The 24494-nt window shown below is 35.3% G+C and overlaps 1 protein-coding gene across 21 annotated transcripts in view; it reads right to left on the reverse strand.

The window, feature by feature from the left end:
- LOC138706539 (coiled-coil domain-containing protein AGAP005037) overlaps nucleotides 1–24494 on the reverse strand; it is a 1408895-nt gene that overhangs the window by 164764 nt on the left and 1219637 nt on the right. For 20 of the 21 annotated variants that reach the window (XM_069835948.1, XM_069835949.1, XM_069835942.1 and 17 more), the window contains 2 exons: nucleotides 19864–20037; nucleotides 4129–4297 (listed from right to left, as the gene is read on the reverse strand). In XM_069835948.1, coding sequence (XP_069692049.1) covers nucleotides 4129–4297; nucleotides 19864–20037 — 343 coding nt within the window. The remainder of the gene's footprint in view (nucleotides 1–4128; nucleotides 4298–19863; nucleotides 20038–24494) is intronic. The other variant, XM_069835960.1, reaches the window with a different exon arrangement.

Here is a 24494-nt window from a genome sequence, read left to right on the forward strand (position 1 = left end):
GAAACCAGTACGATAATAAAGTCGGCTTCTACAACACATTAGGTGATCAAAATCTTCAAATTGGATGTAAGGAGAGCTGAGCAGTATGCAGCAAGGATATATTCTGTTGTACTGTTTGTACTATCTTCACATATTACCAGTTGAACGGAGTCTTGTGCCCAAATGACGCATAACTGGGCATGCATTAACGAACGAGAAGTATTTGTATAAGTGGTCCATACTAATATTGTGCAACGTTCGAACACGAGAGGGGCAACAAAGACATCAGAAACTTCGTCTCATTTCCTATGAAAAACTAATCACAAGTTCTGTGCTAAAATTCTTAGGCCCGATTGTATAAACCATTTAATCTTAGATCAGAGGTTAAATTGATCCTTGTTTCAGCTGAACTTGGAATTTTGTGTTGTATAAAGTCTAATCTGAGATTAATTTGTCTCAAACTAAAGTCAACTTTGACTGGAGAAATTTCTCCGATTAAGTTAGATGATCCAAGTTCAGTTATTTCTTTTCTGTTTGAAATATACGAGTGACAGATTGTGCAAATAAAATATCCATTATTATTAATATTAATAGATATGTTAGGTACGTTTATATATATTTCTTTCAATTTCTTGCCTTAATACACAAACATTCTTATATTTTATAAGGCTCTATCGTGTTCAGCAGTATCAAATAACATAACCCATAATTATATTATGTTTATAACAACCATTAATTATTAATGGATATGATACGTACATTCATTAATGTTCGATTAACTGTATTACTAAACGAAAATTGTCGTTTTATAAAGCTTTATTATGTTTAGCAGTATCAAACACCATAACATGATAACAACTTGGAGAACAGTCAACCTTCTTCTTATTGTCCGCCATTATTTACATTGCAAAAAAAAACCAGTGTCTCCAACAGAGTGTAATACGGAAAGTCGCGAAAAAGTAGTTGTAAAGTCGCTAGATTTCTCATTATCGACAAAGAAAGATTAAATTTTGTCACTATGGTGTGCTAAAAAGGCCACTAAATCCCTAATTAAGCAATATAAAAGTTAAAAGAAATTGTTGTTGAAAAAGAGTTAAAATCGCTAGATTGGCAACACTGAACAAACCTGTATAACATGGTCCGCGCATCACGTATTTCACCTGTTTATGCGATGTTGCCAAATCCTTTTCACGTGAACTTAGATTGCATTTGAACCAAGGTAATTTGATCGCAGAAAAGTTTTATACAATAGAAGAAGTGTCTGAGCTCGGTTTACTTTTCGATCTTCGATCAAAGTTGATCTTTAGTCAGGGAGTTTTATACAATTGGGCCTTAAGCAGTTAAAACATGAGTGGAGGAGAGCGAACATTTTTATAACAAGATGGAACAGACATAACAGGCCTCCTTTTGCAGAGCGAACATCGGCGAATATCGAACTTCGCCAGGCTCGACAAACTTCAACCGAACACAGCGCCTGTAATGAGTTCACACTCATCCTACCATTTTGTAACATTTGATATGATACATCCTGTATTGTAACCGTATAATATCACATTTTTTTGGTGTCGAAAAATCTAGGGCTATATTAACAGGAGAGAATACTGAGAATTTCAATTTTTCAAATTTAAATAGTACATTATGCAACGAGCCTATAATGATAGTAATTAGACGCGAGTATGTTTGTTTATGAAACGAGCGCAAGCGAGTTTCATAATTTTCATACGAGCGTCTTAATTACCATTATAGGCAAGTTTCATATGACTTTTTATGCTCGACCATATTTCTAACTTGAAATTATTCAGAAGTATTCATTTTATTCGTATGTGACTGAAGATCGGAAGTGACCTTGTGCATAGCTCGTAAATTGTGAGATGTGGGCAGACGCGAAAGTATTGATTTTTTTCCGAGGAACAATAATGTTATTGACCTTGATGTAATGTAATAGGAACTAATTTTGATATAACCTGGAAATTGATTTAGAATTGAAAAACGAGATGACAAATTGAATTTATTTGAATATTATTTACAATTAACGCTAATTATTATAGTAACAGAACATAACCTTCTGCGACAGTATTGGATTTCCAGCCTCCGTGACGTTTCTCTCGTCTTTCGATTGCATATCCGAGAATAATCGAAAACCTGAACTTTAATGAATAGGTGTACTTTAATGACATGCATTAAAGGACTGCTACCAGGTGTATAATTACTACATTTCGGCATGGTCGAGCATAAACATATTAATGTAATTATTTATACATATTTTGAACTTCCTTCAAATATTGTGATTCTTATGTCACATCTCACAAAAAAAAAAGGAAAAAAAAAACGGGGACCTAAATTTGTATTTTTGTTCTAAAATGCAATGTTTTAAAAAACGTTGCATAATTCCAATTCTAACCAACATATTAGTTATATTATTACAGTATTGTGTTCACAAAAGTATATTCTACAAATTCATTGAAGGAAATTATGTTATTTGACATTTAAATACAAAAAAAAAAAAAAAGAAAAAGAAAAAATAAGATTTGCACTTTTTACTTTCTTAATTTTAATTTTGCTATTAATTTTTTTCATAACGGTTTCTGATAGTAAGATTTCAACCAGAGAATTCCTCTAGAATGTAACTGTAAATATCTGTAAAAACGTTTATGTCTGCAGCATTAATATTCACCAAGATCTGCTGATTTTAATATAACAATATGTAAGAAAGTATTACTTACAGAAGTAGGCAAATTAAGTTTAAGTGAGTGTCATGCCATTTAAAATGGTGTCACATGCCATCTCTGGGTCACTTAGGGCATAACATGAATTGGGCAACAGAGTAAACATACAAAGGGAATATTTTGAGGGATTTTATTTTATTTTTTTAAATCTTTAATTTTTATCAAATTTCAGTATCCTCTTCCCTTAAAATATCTACATGTTCTATTAATTTTAGTATTACTGATAAAACCTAATAACATCATATTCTCAACAGATTAAAAGTTGTTAATTCTTTCTTCGATATAAAATTTAATCCAATATTCAGTTATCCCATTTAAATAGTAATATCTTCCCACTCGCAAAAGAAAATCCACAGTTTTAAATTTTCTTCTAAAGATAGGAAATACCGAACGAAGTAAGTATATGTGCCTATTATTATAAACAGAAAAAAAAGAAACATCTATTAATTTTGTACGTGGCAGGAGATAAAAAAATTTCAATTTTTCTATTTTACATGAAGAAAGCACAGAATTCTAAATTTTCCTATGTACATAGCGTTTTTATTTTAATTTTTACGACAGAAATCAAGAACATCCTTTTTTTCTATTGATAAAAACGGAGAATTTTTATTTTTCTTAATACTGTATAATAAGTACAACACTTTCCATTCTCAAATGAAACAGAAAATGTAGATTTCCTTACTGTTCTCTAAGGAAGCACGGAAATTTTAAACAATTTTAAATTTTCCCCTAAAAATAAAAAATTAACGCTTCACTTTTTCTAGTAATAAGAAATAGAGAATTTATTTTCCTGGAATATATAAAAGTGCATAGCCCCTTTCATTCTTCTTTCAAGTCAAAAAAGAATATAATTCTTAACTTTCCTCTGAAGATGAAAAAAAAAAAAAAAAAAAATTTACACATTCTTCTAAAAACAGAAAGTACGGAATTAATTGTCCTCTGAAGATAGAAAGCATAAGATATTAATTAAAAAATGAAATTAAAGCTTTTTTAACTTTCCTCTAAAGATAATAGTAATAAGGGAACAAATAAGGTAAAGGTTGGTAATATGGCGATACTAATAATATTATGATAGTTCTTTTTGAAAATTTTTTACAATTTTACTGAGCGAGAGGAAGATCGGTTTTTTGCGTCAACGTATTAAGGGAATGTTCGTGGATAAGTTTCTGCACAAAACCGGTTCTTCTCTCTCTCTGTAATATTGTAAAAACATTCTCGAAAAGTACTATCATAATATTATTAGTATCACAATAAATACCAACCTTTACCCTAAACAAAATATTCTCGTAACTGTAAGAAATGCCTAAAAATTTATGTCTCTCATAACTACGTACTATAAACCTCCTTAACATCAAAATCGAATAAAAAAAGGCTATCGAGGGTTGATACTGTAACTTGTCAGTGAAACTGCTTTGCCTCTCACCTCGCCTCCTCATCAATGACAGGTGTGATGGAACCTGAACGAGATGCATACTGGCTGTAATACGGGTCCTCGTACCCTGGGCCTCCTGGAGGATATGCAGCAGCTGGATAGGCCCGAGGACCCCCTCTTTCAGGGGAAGACATGTATCCACTCTCAGCATGAAGACGATCTAACGCAATCGGAAAAGAAAAGAATATATTAACAATATTGCAATACTGCACTTTATCATAAGCAGGCAAAATTACATAAAACACACGCTAATTTAAAATTCTGCATATTACTAAATATAATAATATTTCTTACAAGCTCTTTCATTATTAAAAAATCTTATGTAATAAAGGTCGATATTAACGAAGTGCAATTTTATACAGCATATGAAATTGTATGATGAAAGATGAGTGGAACGAAGAAAAATTCTCTCCGACACCGGGATTTGAACCCGGGTTTTGAGCTCTACGTGCTGACGCTCTATCCACTAAGCCACACCGGATTCCCATCCCGGTGTTAAGTTCCACCTCTTCGGTTCCTACTAGTGGCCTACCCTCATGCACTGCGTCATACATGTATGACAGTGGCACAATGTTCACACATGTGCAGAGGTGCACTCGTTATGAGTGACTAAGTGGCCGGGATCCGACGGAATAAGCGCCGTCTTAAATCATTAAGTGATTATTTTTCGCATATCACGTAGAGCTGAAAATCCGGGTTCAAATCCCGGTGTCGGAGAGAATTTTTCTCCGTTCAACTCATCTTTCATCATATAATGACTCAGAATTTCTGCACGGAAATATAATATGTACTTCGGTACTTCGTAATAATAAGCTATATGAAGTTGTACTCTAAGTCAGTGTTTCCCAATTGGTGGACCCCTGCGGGTCCGTAGTACAAATTTAGGGGGTCTGTGGCATTATTTACATCTCATAATTTATAATCCGCTTAATTTTGCAAAGAATCGCTGCAAAACTTTTCCTCTGGATAATCAATGCACTTTTGTATGCAAAAGTAATGAAGTATGACTATTTATGAGTGATACTAAATTTACATGTGATCAGTTGAATAACTTCTCTTGCTTGTCTCTAGTCCACGCTATTGAAATACGCCAGAGGGATAAATTATTCTTTATTAGTGTTTTTACAGATATGGACAAAAATCACGATTCTACTCGTAATACAGAGTGATTTATATAGAACTGACACATTTCTTTCTTTAATTATTCCATTGGAAATTCATTCAATTACCCAATTTTAGCACCAAATTAAGCAGAATGTTCTGGAGTTTCGATTCCTTGTCACTAGATGCGCAGATGTTTATATTTTATTCCTATTGTTGGCAGCACTGACCCAATTTTAGCACCAAATTAAGCAGAATGTTCTGGAGTTTCGATTCCTTGTCACTAGATGCGCAGATGTTTATGTTTTATTCCTATTGTTGGCAGCACTAGATGTGCAGATGTTTATGTTTTATTCCTATTGTTGGCAGCTGTTTTTGACATTTTTTGTCAACGTGAAAATGCAGTACACATTAAATCAACGACTCTTCCTTGAGAAGCAATATGGATTACGAATTCAATTACAGCTACTCAAAGGGCATACCAGAGAGAATTTGGTGTTCGCAATCCTCCCAAAAGAAACACAATACTGGGACTTGTAAACAAATTGGAAACAACTGGATCTCTGGTGAGTGAAAAAGGCAAGCATCGTTCAGCTAGGCTTCCCACGGTTGTTGTTGACGTAAGAGCACGACTGGAGCAGTCACCCAAAAATCATTAAGACGTTTGTCGCAGGAGACAGGGTACACCTACTCAATGTGTCAGAGAGCTGCGAAAAGTTTCTTTGACGACCGAATAATTTCCAGGAACCTGTGGCCACCGAGATCTCCGGATTTGACAACGCCGGACTTCTTTCTATGGGGTTACTTAAAAGACAGGGTTTACGCCACACGTCCCCAGACATTGGACGATCTGAAGCACAACATCACACAGGAAATTCAAGCTATTGACAACAGAATCCTCCAACGAGTGGCCAGTAACATGGAACGACGTGTTGAGTTGTGCCTTATGCAGGATGGAGGACATTTTCAACATTTGCTATAGAGGTAAATAAGCTCCCAAAATTCCTCTACATTTTAGGTATAATAAGTTGTCGCTAGCATAATTTGTTTTGAAACAATTAATGAAAGAAATGTGTCAGTTCTATATAAATCACTCTGTAGTTACCCAATAAGAAGTTGTCAAACATTTGAGAAAAAACATTTTTTTTTCTGAAAAAAAAAAAAAGTATCAACTTTCCACCAATATGATATTATATTTTTTCGTTACATACAATATGAGCTATTCGCTATGAAAATCTCCAGAAATTGGACACGAATGTCTACTTAGCTATAGATACGTCGAGCATTTATTATTGTAAAAACTGTTCAAAAATAGACGAACGAACACTATTCAGTTTCTGTTTTTAGAGGAAATTTCTTAGGCAAAACTATCTTAACTTCCACACAACGGTGAAGAACAAAAGACCGTGTAACGTAACGGCAGATATTTCTGCGTGATATAAACTTCCTTGTTGTAAAGGCTGGTTCACAATAAACCGGGAACGGAAACGACAACGAAAACGAGAACAGAAATAATGTTAAAATAAATGTATTTAAATATGAGCATTCACAATAGTCAATTGTGAACGTTCACATTTAAATACATTTATTTCAACAATATTTCCGTTCTCGTTGTCGTTTCCGTTCCCGGTTTATTGTGAACCAGCCTTTAGAAACGCAAGAGATCCTGCAGAGAATATAGGCCTACTGGGAAATTTTACAGTATCCACAATGAAGTACAGACTTGTCAGCACGCGATTTTAATATATTTTGATCACTGAAAAAAGATTTAAAACGACGTACAGATTTACTACAGACGAAACTATGGGCATTATGTGCAAAGTAGTTTAGCAAACAGCGTACTGGAAAATTGAAGTGCTAAGACGACTGTAGGAACACACGTAAGGATTTAATATAATACTCCCTCTGTTCCGAAATATGGTATAGGCTACATTTGTTGAAGTTCTCAGTAATATAATGTGACTTTAATACATCTTCCAGATCAGCGTTTCTCAAACTATGGTCCGCGGACCACCTGTGGTCCTCGAGGTCTGCCCTTGTGGTTCTTAAAAAAGACAGAAGAAAAAAATAAAATTCAAACGAATTGCGTATCACTCTATAGTTGAAAATCTCAGAGTCTGGAAATGATACATGGCAATCGCCTTTCACTTTTCCTCTCAGTACTGGCATTTTATGAAATTTATTATCCTATCCCTCTACTGACTTCCCACTCTACTCTCAAGAATAAAATAGGGATTTAAAGCACTATGAACGTGTTGTTTCTCGCCATCTTTTCCCTGCACATCTGGCGCCGCGCCTGTAACCCAGCCAGGGAATACCCAAATTCATAACAGGGTACCGAACCTTTTCATGTATTTATGACTTTCTTAATAGTTTTGCCGACACCCAGTCCGCACATTGAAATGGTCACGTACTGTACGTCGTACACCAATAATACAACTCTGAGGTCACACTTTGAAACTTATTTTCCGAGTAAATATGAAGAATTTTCATGAGTTTGTGTTCCCTTTCATTGCGATATTGAAAATAACAAACTTTCGTTGAGTGAAAGAGAACAGTTAGTTGAATTCTCGAATGACACCGGACTTAAAATGAAATTCCAAGCGGAAGGTATGGTTAATTTCTGAACCGCATCACAAGTGAAAAGAGAATATAGTGAACTGTACTATGGTGCTTTAGAGATTATAATTCAGTTTCCTTCTACGTATCTGTGTGAGAAAGGGTTTTCATTACTAAATCTAATAAAAACAAAGTAGGCTACCGAAATCGACTCGATGTATGTGACAATCTCCGACTTAAGCTTAGCAGCATACGTCCAAATACAGAACAATTGTGCAAGAATCGCCAGGCTCATGCATCTAATTAATGTGAGTAAAAACATTTATTTATTTTAGTTGTTAAGTTAAAGATTATCCAAACTCTAATAGCCTTGAATTATTAAAGAAACAAAAATGATTTTTTTTCTATTAACATTAGCTTAATTAGTTAATACTAATAGGTATAACATTAATGTAATTAAATTAACTTTAATCAATGAATTCTATTTTAAAATATAAATGTATTGATGTTAAAATATACTACAATAATTATAAATTTGCTTTCGAAGGGAACAAGAGTAAGTTGGTCCGCGGAACTGTTCTGGCTTAAAAAAGTGGTCCCCACTACAAAAAAGTTTGAGAAACGCTGTTTTAGATAATTATAAGTATGTATGATAAATTAACATAAGAAAATTAGGTACATTTCATTCTGTGTGATGTCAAATTAATAAGATAAAAAACAAACATTGTTTGCAGAGAAGCAAATTAACATAAAAACTGTAAAAAATTATAACCCGTTTTTGTACGACTGTTGAGCCTTAGATGTTCTATTCAAAACTGACTGGGTTGGTGCTACATTTTCTGCAACAGGAACACCACATCAGGTGCCCATTTGATTTCTGTTCATAATGAACTATTTAAATTTTGTAGTTTGTTACACTACAAAAGATTAGAAACATTCACAACTGCACTGTCTGATAGTTCCTTCACTACTGAACAGAATACCACACCGCGAAATATTTCGTGCGCCCAATAATCAAACTTGTTTTGTTTGTTACTATATCATATCTTGGAACGGAGGGAGTATGAAATTTGCATACCAGGTAACATATTAACAGATTTTAACACGGTTATCAATAAAACGGCATTTAATATTCTGAAAATACATTTGCAAAAAAGTAAAAGTATTCAGCTTGAAATTATCTGCATTAGCTACATTTTTTGTTACACAGGATATCTGTTTAGTAATTCCAATTGTGTAACAATCAATCCACATCATAATAAAACGGAAAGAGGGGTGATAATATTGCTGTGAATGAACAGCAACACAATTAAATCCAGATAGATCTCCTATTATACAATTTCCACCACGGTACAATTTTTCATAATCGTTCCTACTTGATATGTAAGCAGATAACGTCAAAACTAATTCATGATTCCATATCACCATTAACAGCGAGGGCAGATTTCGCATGCTAATACTTTCAGTGATAAAATACTAGCATTTGGGCATTTTATCACCTATGACATGTTACTTAAAACTGAATTTCAAACTATTACATCAATATCAACAATTCTACTGCGTGTTCAGTTCAAAGTGTGTCATGGCTCGCTGTATGCCGTCATGTGGCTAGTCGTTGAGCCTAGAGAATTCAATCTTCCTACACTTCCACAGAAGTGTATTACTTACGTGCCAGAGAAGTTGCCTATCAAGTACGGCGTTCATTCTGAAGAGTACTTACCGATACGTACGGTAACATCTATAGTGGCAGGAATGTGAACTGTTTGGAAACACGTACTGAGGTGAGTTTTTTTCTTACTGTCGGGATATGTGGAGAGGGTTAAGACGATTACTTACGTATTTGTTGACCTTAACTTCGACGGTCAACATGTATACGGAGCATTTGATTTGTATTGTGGAATGATAACAAATACCCTGCGTACGACTTGCCCGAGCAAAACACAGTTCGAAAGAGGCTATAGTAGCACACAGACCGTATAGACCGCCATCTGTTGCTACGACGTTCAAGTTATACCGCACGCGTTCTCAAGTTCAGATTGAACGCCTTGATTAATAGGCAACTTCTCTGACAGAAAAGATGAAACTCGCTTCAAATCGCTGACTCACAACAGTGACGTCATGACACACTTTGAAATGACCACTCAGTATATTAAGTGCGTATTACCCATGTCATACGAAGCTGTTTTGAAAATATCTGCCACCTAATTTTTTGTTTAAAAATTGGACTGGTAGGCAGTGTTCGAATTGATAAAATTATAGAGAAAGAAAAATTTCTTGCTAACATACTACTTTTTCTTATTCGTCTCTTTTTCAAGCAGTTTATTACTGTGACACCCAACATGGTAATTTGAATTTGGTACCATAACTTTTCCTATCCTACCTTAAGACTTAATAGGTATTAGATAATTCAGAAAACCGTATTATGAAAAGAACAGTAGCGACAAACGCTTATGAAAACAACAAACGTTTATGACATCCTAGCATTATAAACAAGTTGTTACTACATCCAATATCGTGCGTAATTGGTTTATTATAGCACGCGTGCCGATAAACGCAATGCAGGGGCGGTTATTCAAGTGAAGTAGGTGAAGTACCATTTCACCTATTTATGTGTAAAACACAATTTTATCTCGTATTAATAATTAATTCTAGTTATTACCGGTACCGTATTTCTAAATTTAAAAAAGTTTTCTTTTCAGTCGTTATGAACAGTTGTATAAATAGTAGCTACCTGTAACCGTCCGTTGAATAGAATAATGTCAGCTGTTACGAGCGCCGAGCGGTGTCTATTGGAACTTACAATACTGTAGAGGTGAAATTATTTGGGTTCCCAATCTCATACAGCACTTGGTTTCCATGGTAACGTGACGTCACGCACTAAAGAAAGATTGTATGAGTGAAGTGGGTTTCTGAGTCTTTCAGTTGCAGATCTAACGGTACTAATAATAGAGAAGGGTTGTAGCTGGTCTCCAAGACCGAGGGCTATTGTTTAAGGGCTGTGAAATTTTACAGTATGTACTACCTGGCTCGAGAATAGTATTCTCATTCCCTTTGTCTTAGCAGTCACTCCTGCAGTGGTAAATTAGTTGGCTCTATGTTATTTTATCAGGAATACACCACACATACATTAGCAAAGTTTAAAAGTTGTTTTCCGCGGCGTGTATTATTTCTTCTCATGAGCTCTTGTATTTGAAAGTTTAACGCGCGCGTAAATGTACACATGTAGTTTAATACTATGTACATATATATTAACTTATTATTTAATGTGTTTAGAGTGTACTAGTGATAAGTGTAAATAGTGTATTTATCCTACATCTAAGTGTGTGTTATATGTTTAATCAAATACGAGTACATAGAAAATGTTGATAAATGAGTGCGAAATATGTATCCCGAAAATGACACAGTTGTAATTTATTAGAAATGTCGTTTTGTAGACTTAAATATGAGGATAAAAAATTCTTGATGATCTACAGTTCCATTTGTTCTTTGTTTTAAAAAGTGTTAAGAAAATATAGAAGTTGTATAAAATAACTTTTAAAATTCTTCCGATGAAAGAAGCTTTTCTGATTGAAAATATTGAAAATTTCACTCAGAATGCTACATCACAGGAGGGACTTTCATCATTAGCCCCATAGTTTTGCATAAAATATACTGTCCATCCTCAGTTAAATCAGACATTTTATGAAGACATCATCGACAGGTTTGCTGCTTTAAAAGATAGGATTGACTTGGTATGTAATAAATTGGTTGAATCCTGAAATAAATTAGTTTTCCTGTTTGCATGTGTTCTAGAACTATTAAAATTGCACGCAGTTTATGAATAGTAGGCCTACTCATTATATTGGTAAAACTGTTGATGCATTTGTTTATGTGAACAGCACTTCACCTATTTTTTTGACGGCGAGCCGCTACTGACGCAATGACGTAATACCGGAACGCTTGCTATCTTGCTTACCGCTTGTACCAACACCACCTACATGCTTGTACGCGATGTAACAATAAATTAAATGCAGGACAGAAGGTAATGTATCATTTATTTCCAATCTTTAACAATTTTGTATCTCTTTTGTAACATCACATAAAACAATTCTGTGATTTAGAGAAACTATATTAACAAAATAAAGGAACATTTGTAACTTAACCTGCAAGGTCATCCATTTATCTTTATTCAGTGTCAATGCCAGGCGCAACTAATTGATACGAACATATGAAGACTTTGTCAGCTATGGATCCCGAATTTCTTTTATAATTTATTTGCTACAATTTATAATGCTAAGATGCCATAAAGTGTTGTATCCAACTCGTGGATAATCATAGGCTATAATGACATTCGTGAAAATTGTCGCACTCGCTATCGTTCGTGCGACAAACATCCACTCATGCCATAACCATTAAGAGTATTCACTTGTTGCATAAATAACTACTATAGAAACAACAAACGTATAGTATTTCTGGCAGGCTTCTAAAAAAAAAAAAAAAAAAAAAAAAAAGATAGTCTGAACTGCTTAATATACTAATTTTCTACAGGACATTTTATTTTTACTTCAATTTTTATTGTACCTGAGTTTTTTAATGTACTTCACTCCTACCCCTTCTACTAATGAAGTTCAACCGTCCTCCACACAGATCCAAGACCGCATATATAATCATAGTAGCCTTACGGTCATAGTAAACAGTGCGTTCCAAAAATATGTTCGCGTTTTCCAGTGACGAAAGAGCTTTCAATATTGAATCATTTTCGCACAGGTACTGTCGTTCATTTGCCTATGTCGCATCCCGGTTTCCCCCACCAGCTTTTATTTGCCAACTAGTGGCTGGGCTGTCTTAGCTCTTTTCTGAGAACATTAATTTCTGTTAGGAATTGGACGTCTACGTAACATTATACAATTGTTTAAAATAACTTAAATAAAATGGCCTCGTTAAGTAATTAACTGTCACGCGATTTCCTCCCTTTCTACGACCCTACAACATAACCACTTGGACGGACAGTAAATAGTATGTCTGAGTAATTTTATCTTTTTGGATCGGGCAGAAGTGAAGATTGAATTTACAGTACGTAAGGTACTCTTTTATAGAGTAGGTACAGAATTATTTCAACATGAGTTACTAGTCCGAAGGTCGAAACTGGTAATTGGGATTAGGTACAATAGTCTGTAGTGTGATGATATGAACATTAGAACTGAAACCTGTATCGAAATGAACGGCCACCGTTTTAAAAATGTGTTTAAATATCCATATTATGATTATTTTTCAATTTAATTTCATTGTCTATATTGTACGCTAATGTGCTCTAGACAGTATAATATACACTGCATAATGAATACGTCCACATGGACAGCTCAGTTCGTGAGTAAAAACACTCATTGTTAATACTGTACTGTATTTTGATTAAACAAAAACCTAACGAAAATGATCAAACTCAAAAGAGCGATATTTCCTAGTTTACGTAAATGTATGAACTACTTTTCTTCCCTCCTATACCTAGTAAAGTGATTTGTTTGTATATTACGCCAGTATCATCGAACTCCAGTCGTGGAAGGGGGTAGAAAACGGCGTTGATCCAAAGGTAGAGCCAGGTTAATGTTAAAAATGTTAGTAAAAATAAAATGATGTCCCTGTATTAAGGACGACTGTTTTTAATGCTGAAATCCAGGTGATATTTACAAACGATATTCAGAATCAGCTCGCTACAGCAAAGTCACTCTAGAAGAGAAAATGTTTTGACCGGCATACAGAAAATAAAAATTAGTTTTCGGAAATGCAATTTTAGGAAAAATGTCTATTCAGGCCGATGCGGTAATAATAACATTAAAATATATATTCAAATAGAGTTTTCTTTTCCAGGTTGCGAATGAACACAAGAATTCATTAGTTGGGAAAAAAGAAACCAGAGGAGGAGAAATTCCCTGGTTCCCCCCCTTCAATTCGAACATTGCTGCTAGGTAACACATGGACTCATCCTCTAACGTTGGCTATTAGAAGTAGATTTTCTTTGGTATGTTAAGCTTACACTTTAGAAAATAATAATAATAATAATAATAATAATAATAATAATAATAATAATAATAATAATAATAATAATAATATTAATAGTAATAATGATAGTAATAATAATAATAGTAATAATGATGATAATAATAATGATAATAATAATAATGATAATAATAATAATAATAATAATAATAATAATAATAATAATAATAGATTAGTTACACCAATTACCTGCCGTGAAAGTGGATTTGTTTATGCAATAGTTTTGTTATTTTGCCGCAATGCACTTCGGCATATATTTTGCAATTTCTTTTTTTTTTTAAGAAAAAAAATATATATTTCGCATATTTCATAAGTTTGCAACAAAATAATGTGCAACAATCTCTTTGAGGAAAAAAAAACAAACTATATATCGCATATTTCATAACTCTGCAATAAAATATGTAGGTCTAGTAAAAAGTAAATCCATGGCGCTACAGCCCTGAAGGGCCCAGTCCGACCAGCCCGCTGCTGGCCTCACGCCCACATGCCGAAGCAGAGGTGGACGATCATCCAACCAGAACGGAGGTATCGTGTGGTTAGCACGATGATCCCCCAACCGTTACAGCTAGTATTAAACATTTTAAACAAAACAACAATATAGGCTATATCGCATATTTAAGCATATTTAATAAGTTTGCAGTAAAATAATATGCAAACATTTTTTTAGCAAAAGACAAAATATATACCGCATATTTAATAAGTTTGCAATAAAATAATATGTAACAATTTCTTTGAGCACTGTATACAGGGTGTTTAAAAATATGGGGCATAATTTCAGGTATGTATTTCCCACATGTAGACAATCAAAATAGTTCATTACAACATGTGTCCGGAAATGCTTTATTTCCGAGTTATGGCCTTCACAACATTGAAATTCACCGGAACGTTTTCCTTTCCGCAGGTCGTTGCCGTCAAAGGAGACATTAAGAGGGCACTCTGACAGTTCATTCCGAGGCGAAGGTTACATTCAGTGTTGTGTAGGCGTTAGACTGTGCGACATGTATTCAAATCAAGAGCTGGCAGAGATACACTTCATGTACGGTAAGGCGGACGGCAATGCTGCGCTGGCTCGTCGTTTGTACCAGGAGAGGTACCCACAGCGACAATGTCCAGATCGGAAGACATTTGTACGTCTCCATTACCGTCTGTGCGAGTATGGAAAATTTAACTCTCCTGGTTTGGGAAGCGGACGACCAAGATCTACAACTCCAGAAGTACAGGAGGAGATTCTGGAGGCTGTGAACATGACTCCTTCTATTAGCACACGAAGGGTAGTCAATGTTCCTCATACGACTGTCTGGAGACTGTTGAAAGAGTATCAACTGTATCCTTATCATTTGCAATGTGTACAGGCCCTGTCACCAGCAGATTACCCTGTACGAGTTAGGTTCTGTCAGTGGTTCTTGCAGCAGTGTGGTGTAAATCCGAACTTTCCTGCCTTAGTATTATTTACAGATGAAGCACAGTTCACACGAGATGGCATAACAAATTTCCACAATCAGCATGTATGGGCGTATGAAATCCCACGTGCAACTGTTCCATCTCATCACCAGGTGCGGTTCTCCCTCAACATGTGGGCCGGTATCATTGGTGATCGATTAGTTGGACCCCATGTACTTGAAAACAGACTTACGGGGCAGGCGTACACAAACTTCCTGGAAAGCACCATACTCATGTTTTAGAAGACACTCCACTTATCAATCGTCAACACATTCACTTCTTGCATGATGGCGCTCCTGCACACTTCAGTCGTACTGCTCGCCGGTACTTGGATCGAAGGTTTCCTGATCGATGGATAGGTAGAGGTGGCCCAATTGCTTGGCCTCCACGCTCACCTGATCTGAACCCACTCGATTTCTACTTGTGGGGCCATTTAAAATCATTGGTTTATTCGTCTCCGGTGCCTGATTTGGAATCCCTTCGGAATCGAATTGTGGCATGTTCTGAGGACATACGCAATACTCCTGGAGTTTGGGATCGTGTTCGCAGGTCAATGAGACATCGATGTGAGGTCTGTATTCAAGCAGGAGGTGGACATTTTGAACATCTTCTGTAATGACAACGACCTGCGGAAAGAAAAACGTTCCGGTGAATTTCAATGTTGTGAAGGCCATAACTCGGAAATGAAGCATTTCCGGACACATGTTGTAATGAACTATTTTGATTGTCTACATGTGGGAAATACATACCTGAAATTATGCCCCGTATTTTTTAAACACCCTGTATAGTACGATTCTTAAGGGAAAAAGGAGTCGTTGGGGACAAGAAAAACGTTTCACAAGAAATTTCCTATTATCGCCAATCTCAAAGGGATGGTGATATGCAGAACTGTAATTAAAACAAAAATTAGCGGTCGACTTAACACAATAAAACGGAAATGGTGACGTCTCGTGCAAACAGAGGAGAAGTTGGATGAAATCGGAAATCACTTTCCCCAACTCACGGTGTATGATTTGTACCTGTGTATTTTAGATCTGAAAAACAATATTAGAAGAGAAATTTCTCTCAGGAGTCCCAAAGAACTGCGTCATGCAAATTAAAATGCTTAAGGAGGTACTAGTTACGTCTTAATACAAGAAAAAAAAAACATTTTTAAGAACTAAAGACTGGTTCACAATAAACCGGGAACGAAAACGAGAACGATGCCGGAAAAATTGTTGAAATAAATGTATTTAAATGTGAGCATTCACAATTAATGGGAAGCTTGCCGGAGCCCGGGAACGGGAACGTGAGAGTTGACAAAGTTTTACCTTTGTCGTTTTCGTTTCCGATCAGAGTCTGTTGTCATCAAAAAGCTATTTGGTCATCGTATATTTTGTAGCAAGGAGGCCATGACATAACTTCTTGTCCATTCATTGCTTGTAACTAACGCAAAATTTCAGTAGACTTACTTTCTATATATGCTACGTGTAGGCCCATATGTGACCAGACTACCACGTGAATAAATTGAATTCTTAAATATTACGTGCCTTAAATTTCGAAGCTGGTTAACTTGTGTTCATGTTTGGCTTGTACTCATGAGAGAATGCCATCGATAAAGTATCTTCAGTATTCGTAATATCGACTTTATAATTATATCGTTATTGACATATCGATATACAGGGTGATTCAAAACCTCTGCGACAAACTCTGAGGGAAGATACATCTAACAATAAGAAACCCTTTTTATTAAACAACCTATGTCTTTTGACGCGTCGTTTTGAAGTTACCGTTGAAAATGTTTTTGCGCGGACGTATGTCAATGTATGCGAATGTGTGCACCCCTGTTTGTTTGTTGAGATGTTTGTAAGAGACGAGAAGGGTTGTTGTTGTTTGTTTACGTTTAATGTTCAATACCTTTTCCTTTCAGTTCAGTCTAATCATTAATTGAGAATGGATGTCTACGCTTTTCCCGAGTTAGCCGACATGGTAATGTGTTATGGGGAGACTCGCGGAAACGGAAGAAGAGCTCTCCACATGTACCAACAACAGTTTCAAAACAGAAATCACCCTCACCACACAATGTTTGCTCGATTTTACCAGCGCCTTCGAGACGATGGGTCTCTTCGTCTCCGGCGCATTGGTGGAAGACAGCGTAGACATCCATTCTCAATTGATGATTACCAGGCTTCGAGACTTCGGGACCAATAGAGCAGTTCAGTGGGAAATCCGCATAACGGCGTACTGAGTATAGTGGGTGGGGTGGGTACAGTGGGTGGGGGTACTGTAGAATGAATGCCAACAAATACGCAAAGAAAAACGCTCTGCATTTGAAGGTTCTGACGAATAATTTGGTTTTCATACAAACTGTGTCTGAAACTATTACACGGTTAGAAACGTCAGAGGAAGAGATACCGGAAGCCCTCAAATTAATTTAGAAAATGATGCAGAGAATTAATGAGACATCAAGTACACCGGTTACTGAACGTGTAAAACAGAAGTGGAAATCAATTTTATGTAAAAATAACGGATATGGAACATTATGTAACATAAACAGCAAATTAGTGGACATAGAATAACCCGAGAATTAAGGCCTGTCTCTTAGAGACTGGAATGATGTTAGGTTTTTTCGTTTTGCTCCTATCACGTCATGCGGCGTAGAGCGCAGCTTTCTACAGTACAAACTTTGGCAGATAACCGAAAAAGATTTACGTTTGAGACATTGAGAATGTATCTTGTAGTAGGTACATTGCAATTCGGAACTGTAACTACACTTCCTAAAGACGACCAATAGGATAAATGAAAAAATTAAAAATGCTGCATGCTTATTTCCACCATTAACACTGTGTATAATTCAACACAATTGCTTATAAAAGACAGGAGAATAAATGCTTTTCACATTCTTTTGACACTGTTATTGTGTAATGTATATTTACTTTCAGAATGTACATACAGTATGTGTGTTCCCCCATACTACCGTACTCTACTCTAAATAGCAACGTTGTTACCTCAACACATCTCTATCTACCTGCAGACAGTCAACAACCTATAGTGCATGCACAGTAAACTTATTGTATCGGGTCCAAAGTCTCGAAGCCTGATGATTACACTGAACTGTAAGGAAAAGGTATTGAACATTATGCGTAAACAAACAATATCAACCCTTCTCGTCTCTTACAAACATCTCAACAAACAAACAGGGGTGCACACATTAGCATACATTGACGTACGCCCGCGCAAAAACATTTTCAACGGTAACTTCGAAACGACGCGTCAAAAGACATAGGTTGTTTAACAAAAAGGGTTCCTTATTGTTAGATCTATCACCCCTCAGAGTTTGTTGCTGAGGTTTTGAATCACTCTGTACATAGTCGTTTGCTTTCTCGGTTTATTGTGAATAAAAATATTCACGTTCATGTTCTTCGTTTCCCGTTCTCGTTCCCGGTTTATTGTGGACCAGCCTTAATATAAATGGGTAAGTACTGTGCTACAGTATTAAGAAATGTTCAACCTTCAGATTTGCTACAGAGTCTTACGTTGCAATGTTCCGCGGGCGGAGCAATGGTCGTTGCCGGTAAAGGCTGGTTCACAATAAAGCGGGAACGAGAACCAGAATGAAAACGAGAAGCAGAGGACGTGAATATGAAAATTTTTGATTCACAATAACCCGAGAACGTAGACGACTATGCATATCGATATGCATGTCAATAACGATATGTAAAGTCGACATTACGCATTCTGATGTTATTTGTGTAAATCGACCAATGGCGTTCTCTCATGAGTACAAGGCAGCCAACATAAACACAGGTTAACCAACTTCGAAATTTCAACTGAAACATTTCATTAGGTACGGTACTATAAATATGCCCATGCATCTTTATTGTCACAAGCTATTTTAAGTCTACCATAACGTAAAATAATTAGAGAAGAAACATTTGTAATAGAGCAAAAATGAACACAACAGTAGTTATTGAATTGAAGCATGAATATGTAGTGTGTAATACAACCAGTACAGTAATAAAATATGATTCACTTACGATCGGTGTTCCAAGATGCAGCTATTGAAAGCCACGTATTCTCCTTCATTTTCTCATCTTTATACGAGACGCGCCGCTTATCGTAAACGTGAGGATATTCCTCAACACTCAATATTAGAATCTCATCAAATAAAACTTGCTCCATGATGCACAGCACAGAACAAAATAATGTATAGGTTATGTCACGGTCTTCTTGCTACAAAATATACGACGACAAAATAGCTTTTAGATGGCAATAGAATGAATCTAGTGGGCTGTGATCGGAAACCTGAACGCCAAAGTTGAAACTTGGCCAACTCTCCGTTCCCGATCCCCAGCTCCGGCAAGCTTTTCGTTAATTGTGAATGCTCACATTTAAATGTACACATTTGAACAATTTTACCGTTTTCGTTTCCGTTCCGATTTTCGTTTCCGGTTTATTGTGAACCAGCCTTAAGCGACCTTTCTGCAAGATGTTGCGTAACTTAGAAATGACACCATACACAAACATATTTTAATTACATTTTCTGTAACTTCCTTGATGTGCTAGATGTTCTTTTGTATATTATCTGAACAACTTCCCTTCCCTCAAACTGACCTTTAGATGAGAAGATGTTGGACCCTGAATCCCCCTTCCGTTCCAGAGTGGGAACATTTGAACGACTGTAGGGCTGCTTTGATGTTTGAGACCCCCCTGCAGCAGTTCCCTTCACCAATAGGGTGCCCAACCCCTGTTGGTACGTTCTCACAGGTTTAGGGGGAGGTTGAATACCTTCAAAAAGTAACAAAACAATGGAGGGATTGGGGCTATCAATTTATAAATTGGACGAACATAAAAACTGCGGCATGGGAATAAAAACATGCGAAAATGAGGCAGAGTTTTCTATTCTTTAAAGCAGTACAGATTTGCAGACTATCACAAAAGCGTAAGCTTCCAAAAGTCTGGTACACGATAGGATGTTGCTGGCTGTTAATACGATATCATCACACGTTACACACAGACAGGCAATGCTCAATATTGAGATGCTTCGGTAATAGGCCTACACAAACTCTATTGTAATGTAACCATGCTCAGGTTGAAGAAAGTGACGAAATGACAAACGTCTTACATGGAAGACTTTGTACTTATGTATTCTTAGCTTCGTACTTTTTTTCTGTTTCGAACGCATCGCAACTTGTTGGCTTATTATACTTGTCCGTGGAATTGGTCATAAAGACGGTATGTGGAGAGATGAGACGCAGGATTCTCCATCAGATTACGTAACATTTGCCTTACAGCTGAAGAAATCCTCAGAAAAATGCAACAAGGTAATCAGTCCAAGCGGGATTCGAACTCGTAGCCTCAGATCCCGATTGCAAGTCGCTATCGTCTGTTCGTGCCTTTACAGACTTCATCTAAAAATATTTATTTACTTATTTTATTTATTTATTTAAGCTGGTAGAGATAAGGCCATCAGGCCTTCTCTTCCTCTCTAACGGGGGAGTACAACTACAATATTAAGAAATATTTATCTTCTTTATCTGAAGAACTTTTCATCAAACAACATTTATTTGACATCGCAGTTAGATCAGCAGTTGCATTGCGGCAGATTGATGTTAGTAAAGCTATTACAATGCAAGTGTTAGTATTTCAAGCAAGCTATGATAAATTATTACACACAAAACAATGACCAAACACTTAAGTAGATACATTTTTCACCATTATTCAATTAATCATATTTCAGATAAACAACAAATTAAAAAAAAAATCATATTTCAAAATTCATAACTAATTATGGGGTGTTGGTTTCCGGAATTCTGCCGCATCGTCTTAGTTGCTAGCGCAGATGTTTCGACCACCTTGCTGTGGCCGTCCTCAAAGCTGAAACCCGGAAACCAACAATCCATAGACACCGGCCGCGGAAGCCTACGCCCAAATCATAATTACTTTGAAAGATAATTAATTCTGAGTATTTAATTATGAAATAAGACTATCTTAATTCTCTGTGGCGTAGTTAAAACCATTGTGAAATATTCTCCCAAGCTTACACAGCATTTACTTGAAAAGAAAATGAAAATATTGTACCAATTTTGAAATATTCTCCCAAGCTTACACAACATTTACTTGAAAACAAAATGAAAATATTGTACCAATTTTGAAATATTCCCCCAAGCTTACACAACAATTACTTGAAAACAAAATGAAAATATTGTACCAATTTTGAAATATTCCCCCAAGCTTACACAACAATTACTTGAAAACAAAATGAAAATATTGTACCAATTTTGAAATATTCCCCCAAACTTACACAACAATTACTGAAAACAAAATGAAAACATTGTACCATTTTTTAAATAATTCCCCCAGCTTACACAACAATTACTTGAAAACAAAATGAAAATATTGTACCAATTTTGAAATATCCCCCCAAGCTTACACAACAATTACTGAAAACAAAATGAAAACATTGTACCATTTTTGAAATAATTCCCCCAAGCTTACACAACAATTACTTGAAAACAAAATGAAAATATTGTACCAATTTTGAAATATTCCCCCAAGATTACACAACAATTACTTGAAAACAAAATGAAAATATTGTACCAATTTTGAAATATTCCCCCAAGCTTACAAACAATTACTTGAAAACAAAATGAAAATATTGTACCAATTTTGAAATATTCCCCCAAGATTACACAACAATTACTTGAAAACAAAATGAAAATATTGTACCAATTTTGAAATATTCCCCCAAGCTTACAAACAATTACTTGAAAACAAAATGAAAATATTGTACCAATTTTGAAATATTCCCCCAAGATTACACAACAATTACTTGAAAACAAAATGAAAATATTGTACCAATTTTGAAATATCCCCCCAAGCTTACACAACAATTACTGAAAACAAAATGAAAATATTGTACCAATTTTGAAATATTCCCCCAAGCTTACACAACAATTACTTGAAAACAAAATGAAAATATTGTACCAATTTTGAAATATTCCCCCAAGATTACACAACAATTGCTTGAAAACAAAATGAAAATATTGTACCAATTTTGAAATATTCCCCCAAGCTTACACAACATAAACCAATTTAAATGAAAATATTGTACCAATTTTGAAATATTCCCCCAAGGTTACACAACAATTAATTGAAAACAAAAGAAAAATTGTACCAATTTTGCGAAATATAAAACATAAAGCACGTATATTTTTTGGCGCACCCAGTATAATAACAGGAATATAAATTAAAAGAGCGACCCACTTGTATGTTCTAGAGGTGTGAGGGAGATAGGAAGGTAGAACTCCTCATTTTCATAATTCAGGCACTGGAAAATGAAAATGTTACAGGTTTATAGTGCCAATGTCATTATTAAATTAATTAAAATTCAGATGTGATTAATTGATTAATGGTTCCATTAGTTGGCGAATGCTCAACAAACAAAAGCATGTTGACGTAACAAACACTCCATTATTGTGTAGTGCTTTAAAATAGCTTCCGTTCATAGGAGGAGCCACTTCTGTCTGCAAACAGGAAGTGCCCCTGTCAAGTGAGCACATCCTAGAAAGCTTAAAATATGCAGATTGACAAACGGAAGGTCAGTGTCAAAGATCAGGAATACAGGCTGTGAAGAAAGTTGGAACAGCATACACTTTCTTTCCATTTCATGCTAACATCTCCAAATATTTCTGTGGCAGCCTACCTCAATAATTCACTTTCGTGCTTCATTCCTGTCTTACGAAAGTAAACTGACCTCTGTTTGTATAAATGTGTGAAAATTCATAATCATATTCAGAGTAACTCAAACTGTAAAGCAACCAATTAAAGGGTTCAGAGCCATTTATTAAAACGGAGAAAGCAAGGGTTAAAGTTAAGTGAATACCAAAGTTTAATGAAGATTGACATATCATTTAGTTTTAATGTGCATACCTTATATTACTTGCTTTATTTTTCATTGAATTATGGTATTCCAGCGATGTCAAAACAAGCGCGTTTTTCTGACCTTGACGTCGTGCGCGGGCATCAAGTGCTAAGTATGGAATGAAGAAGGGTTATGTATATAAATAAGCAGCCTGTTGGATTCCGAAAACAGTGGTGTACAAACTTCAAACGGGACGTGAAATTTTATGTCGTTATTTTTATATGGCTTCTTTCTGTGTGATATTTTCTACATAAAAGAAAAGTACTAATACCATTTCTTAATATTGCAGTTGTGTTCTAAACGTTAATAACATAATAAAGAGTTAAGAAGAAATATTCACATACTCGTAAATTCCATAGTAGTACGAGTACAACTATACTGTACTATTTGAATGAAACAATTCATAAAGAAAGTGATATCCCAAAGAAAGAGACTGAGTATGACATGATAAGTTGGAAATGATATTGATGATATCTTTAGCCTTATAAAAGAAATCAATAAACTAATCAAAACAATATTATACTACAAAGCAAAATTACCTAGGCATGTATTTAACAGTAACTAAATTTACATAACAAAACTCTTATTGCATTATGCTTTTAAAACGATGTTGGTTCGCAACTTCCTGTCGTCAGAATATTAAATAATTTTTTCGAAATCTGCTGAAGGTATAGAGCTAGGGCGCATATGTTTTGTTTATGGCGTAACAGTAGTTGCTTTGTTAATTCATTTCCTTACAACTATTCTCCATGCTAATATTTTCAAAATACTAACTTGAGTAATACGTATTTACGATATATTATATTTACGAAAACATAATTTCAGTACCTGTAAGGCTACTAAATAAACATATCTGAAAATTTTACTTTTCTGTAAAAAAAGTTGAGAAAATATTCCTTTTGAATAAAAAAAGCAAACTTGTGAAAAATGAACGTTAAAATTAAAACTTACATTTTTATAATGCACTTAACTTCTCAGAAAAATCTAAAAATTAACATGGATGCAATTTTAATAAGTTCTCTTCCCTTTATACATTGAATCAGTGCTGGCCATCCCTGAGCTCTAAAGCGCGAGCTTGCACCTGTGGGCATCAGTTGACATGATTGTGGTAATCACTCAATTTAACTGTTGTTTTCTGCGTTTTTAATATAAGGCGCTTGGCCCAATATGGCTCTGAATCCTTCAATTTAGATAACAACAGCAACAATAATCATCCCCTTTCACACCTGCTGGCCTGTTGCAGTTCCGTGTGGCGTATTATTTCACCTTACTGTGGAATAGGCCTACTATACAGGGTGTTTCTAAATTAGACCGACAAACT

Source organism: Periplaneta americana, chromosome 9 (assembly GCF_040183065.1).
Source record: "Periplaneta americana isolate PAMFEO1 chromosome 9, P.americana_PAMFEO1_priV1, whole genome shotgun sequence".
In the NCBI taxonomy this organism is placed as follows: Eukaryota; Metazoa; Arthropoda; class Insecta; order Blattodea; family Blattidae; genus Periplaneta; species Periplaneta americana.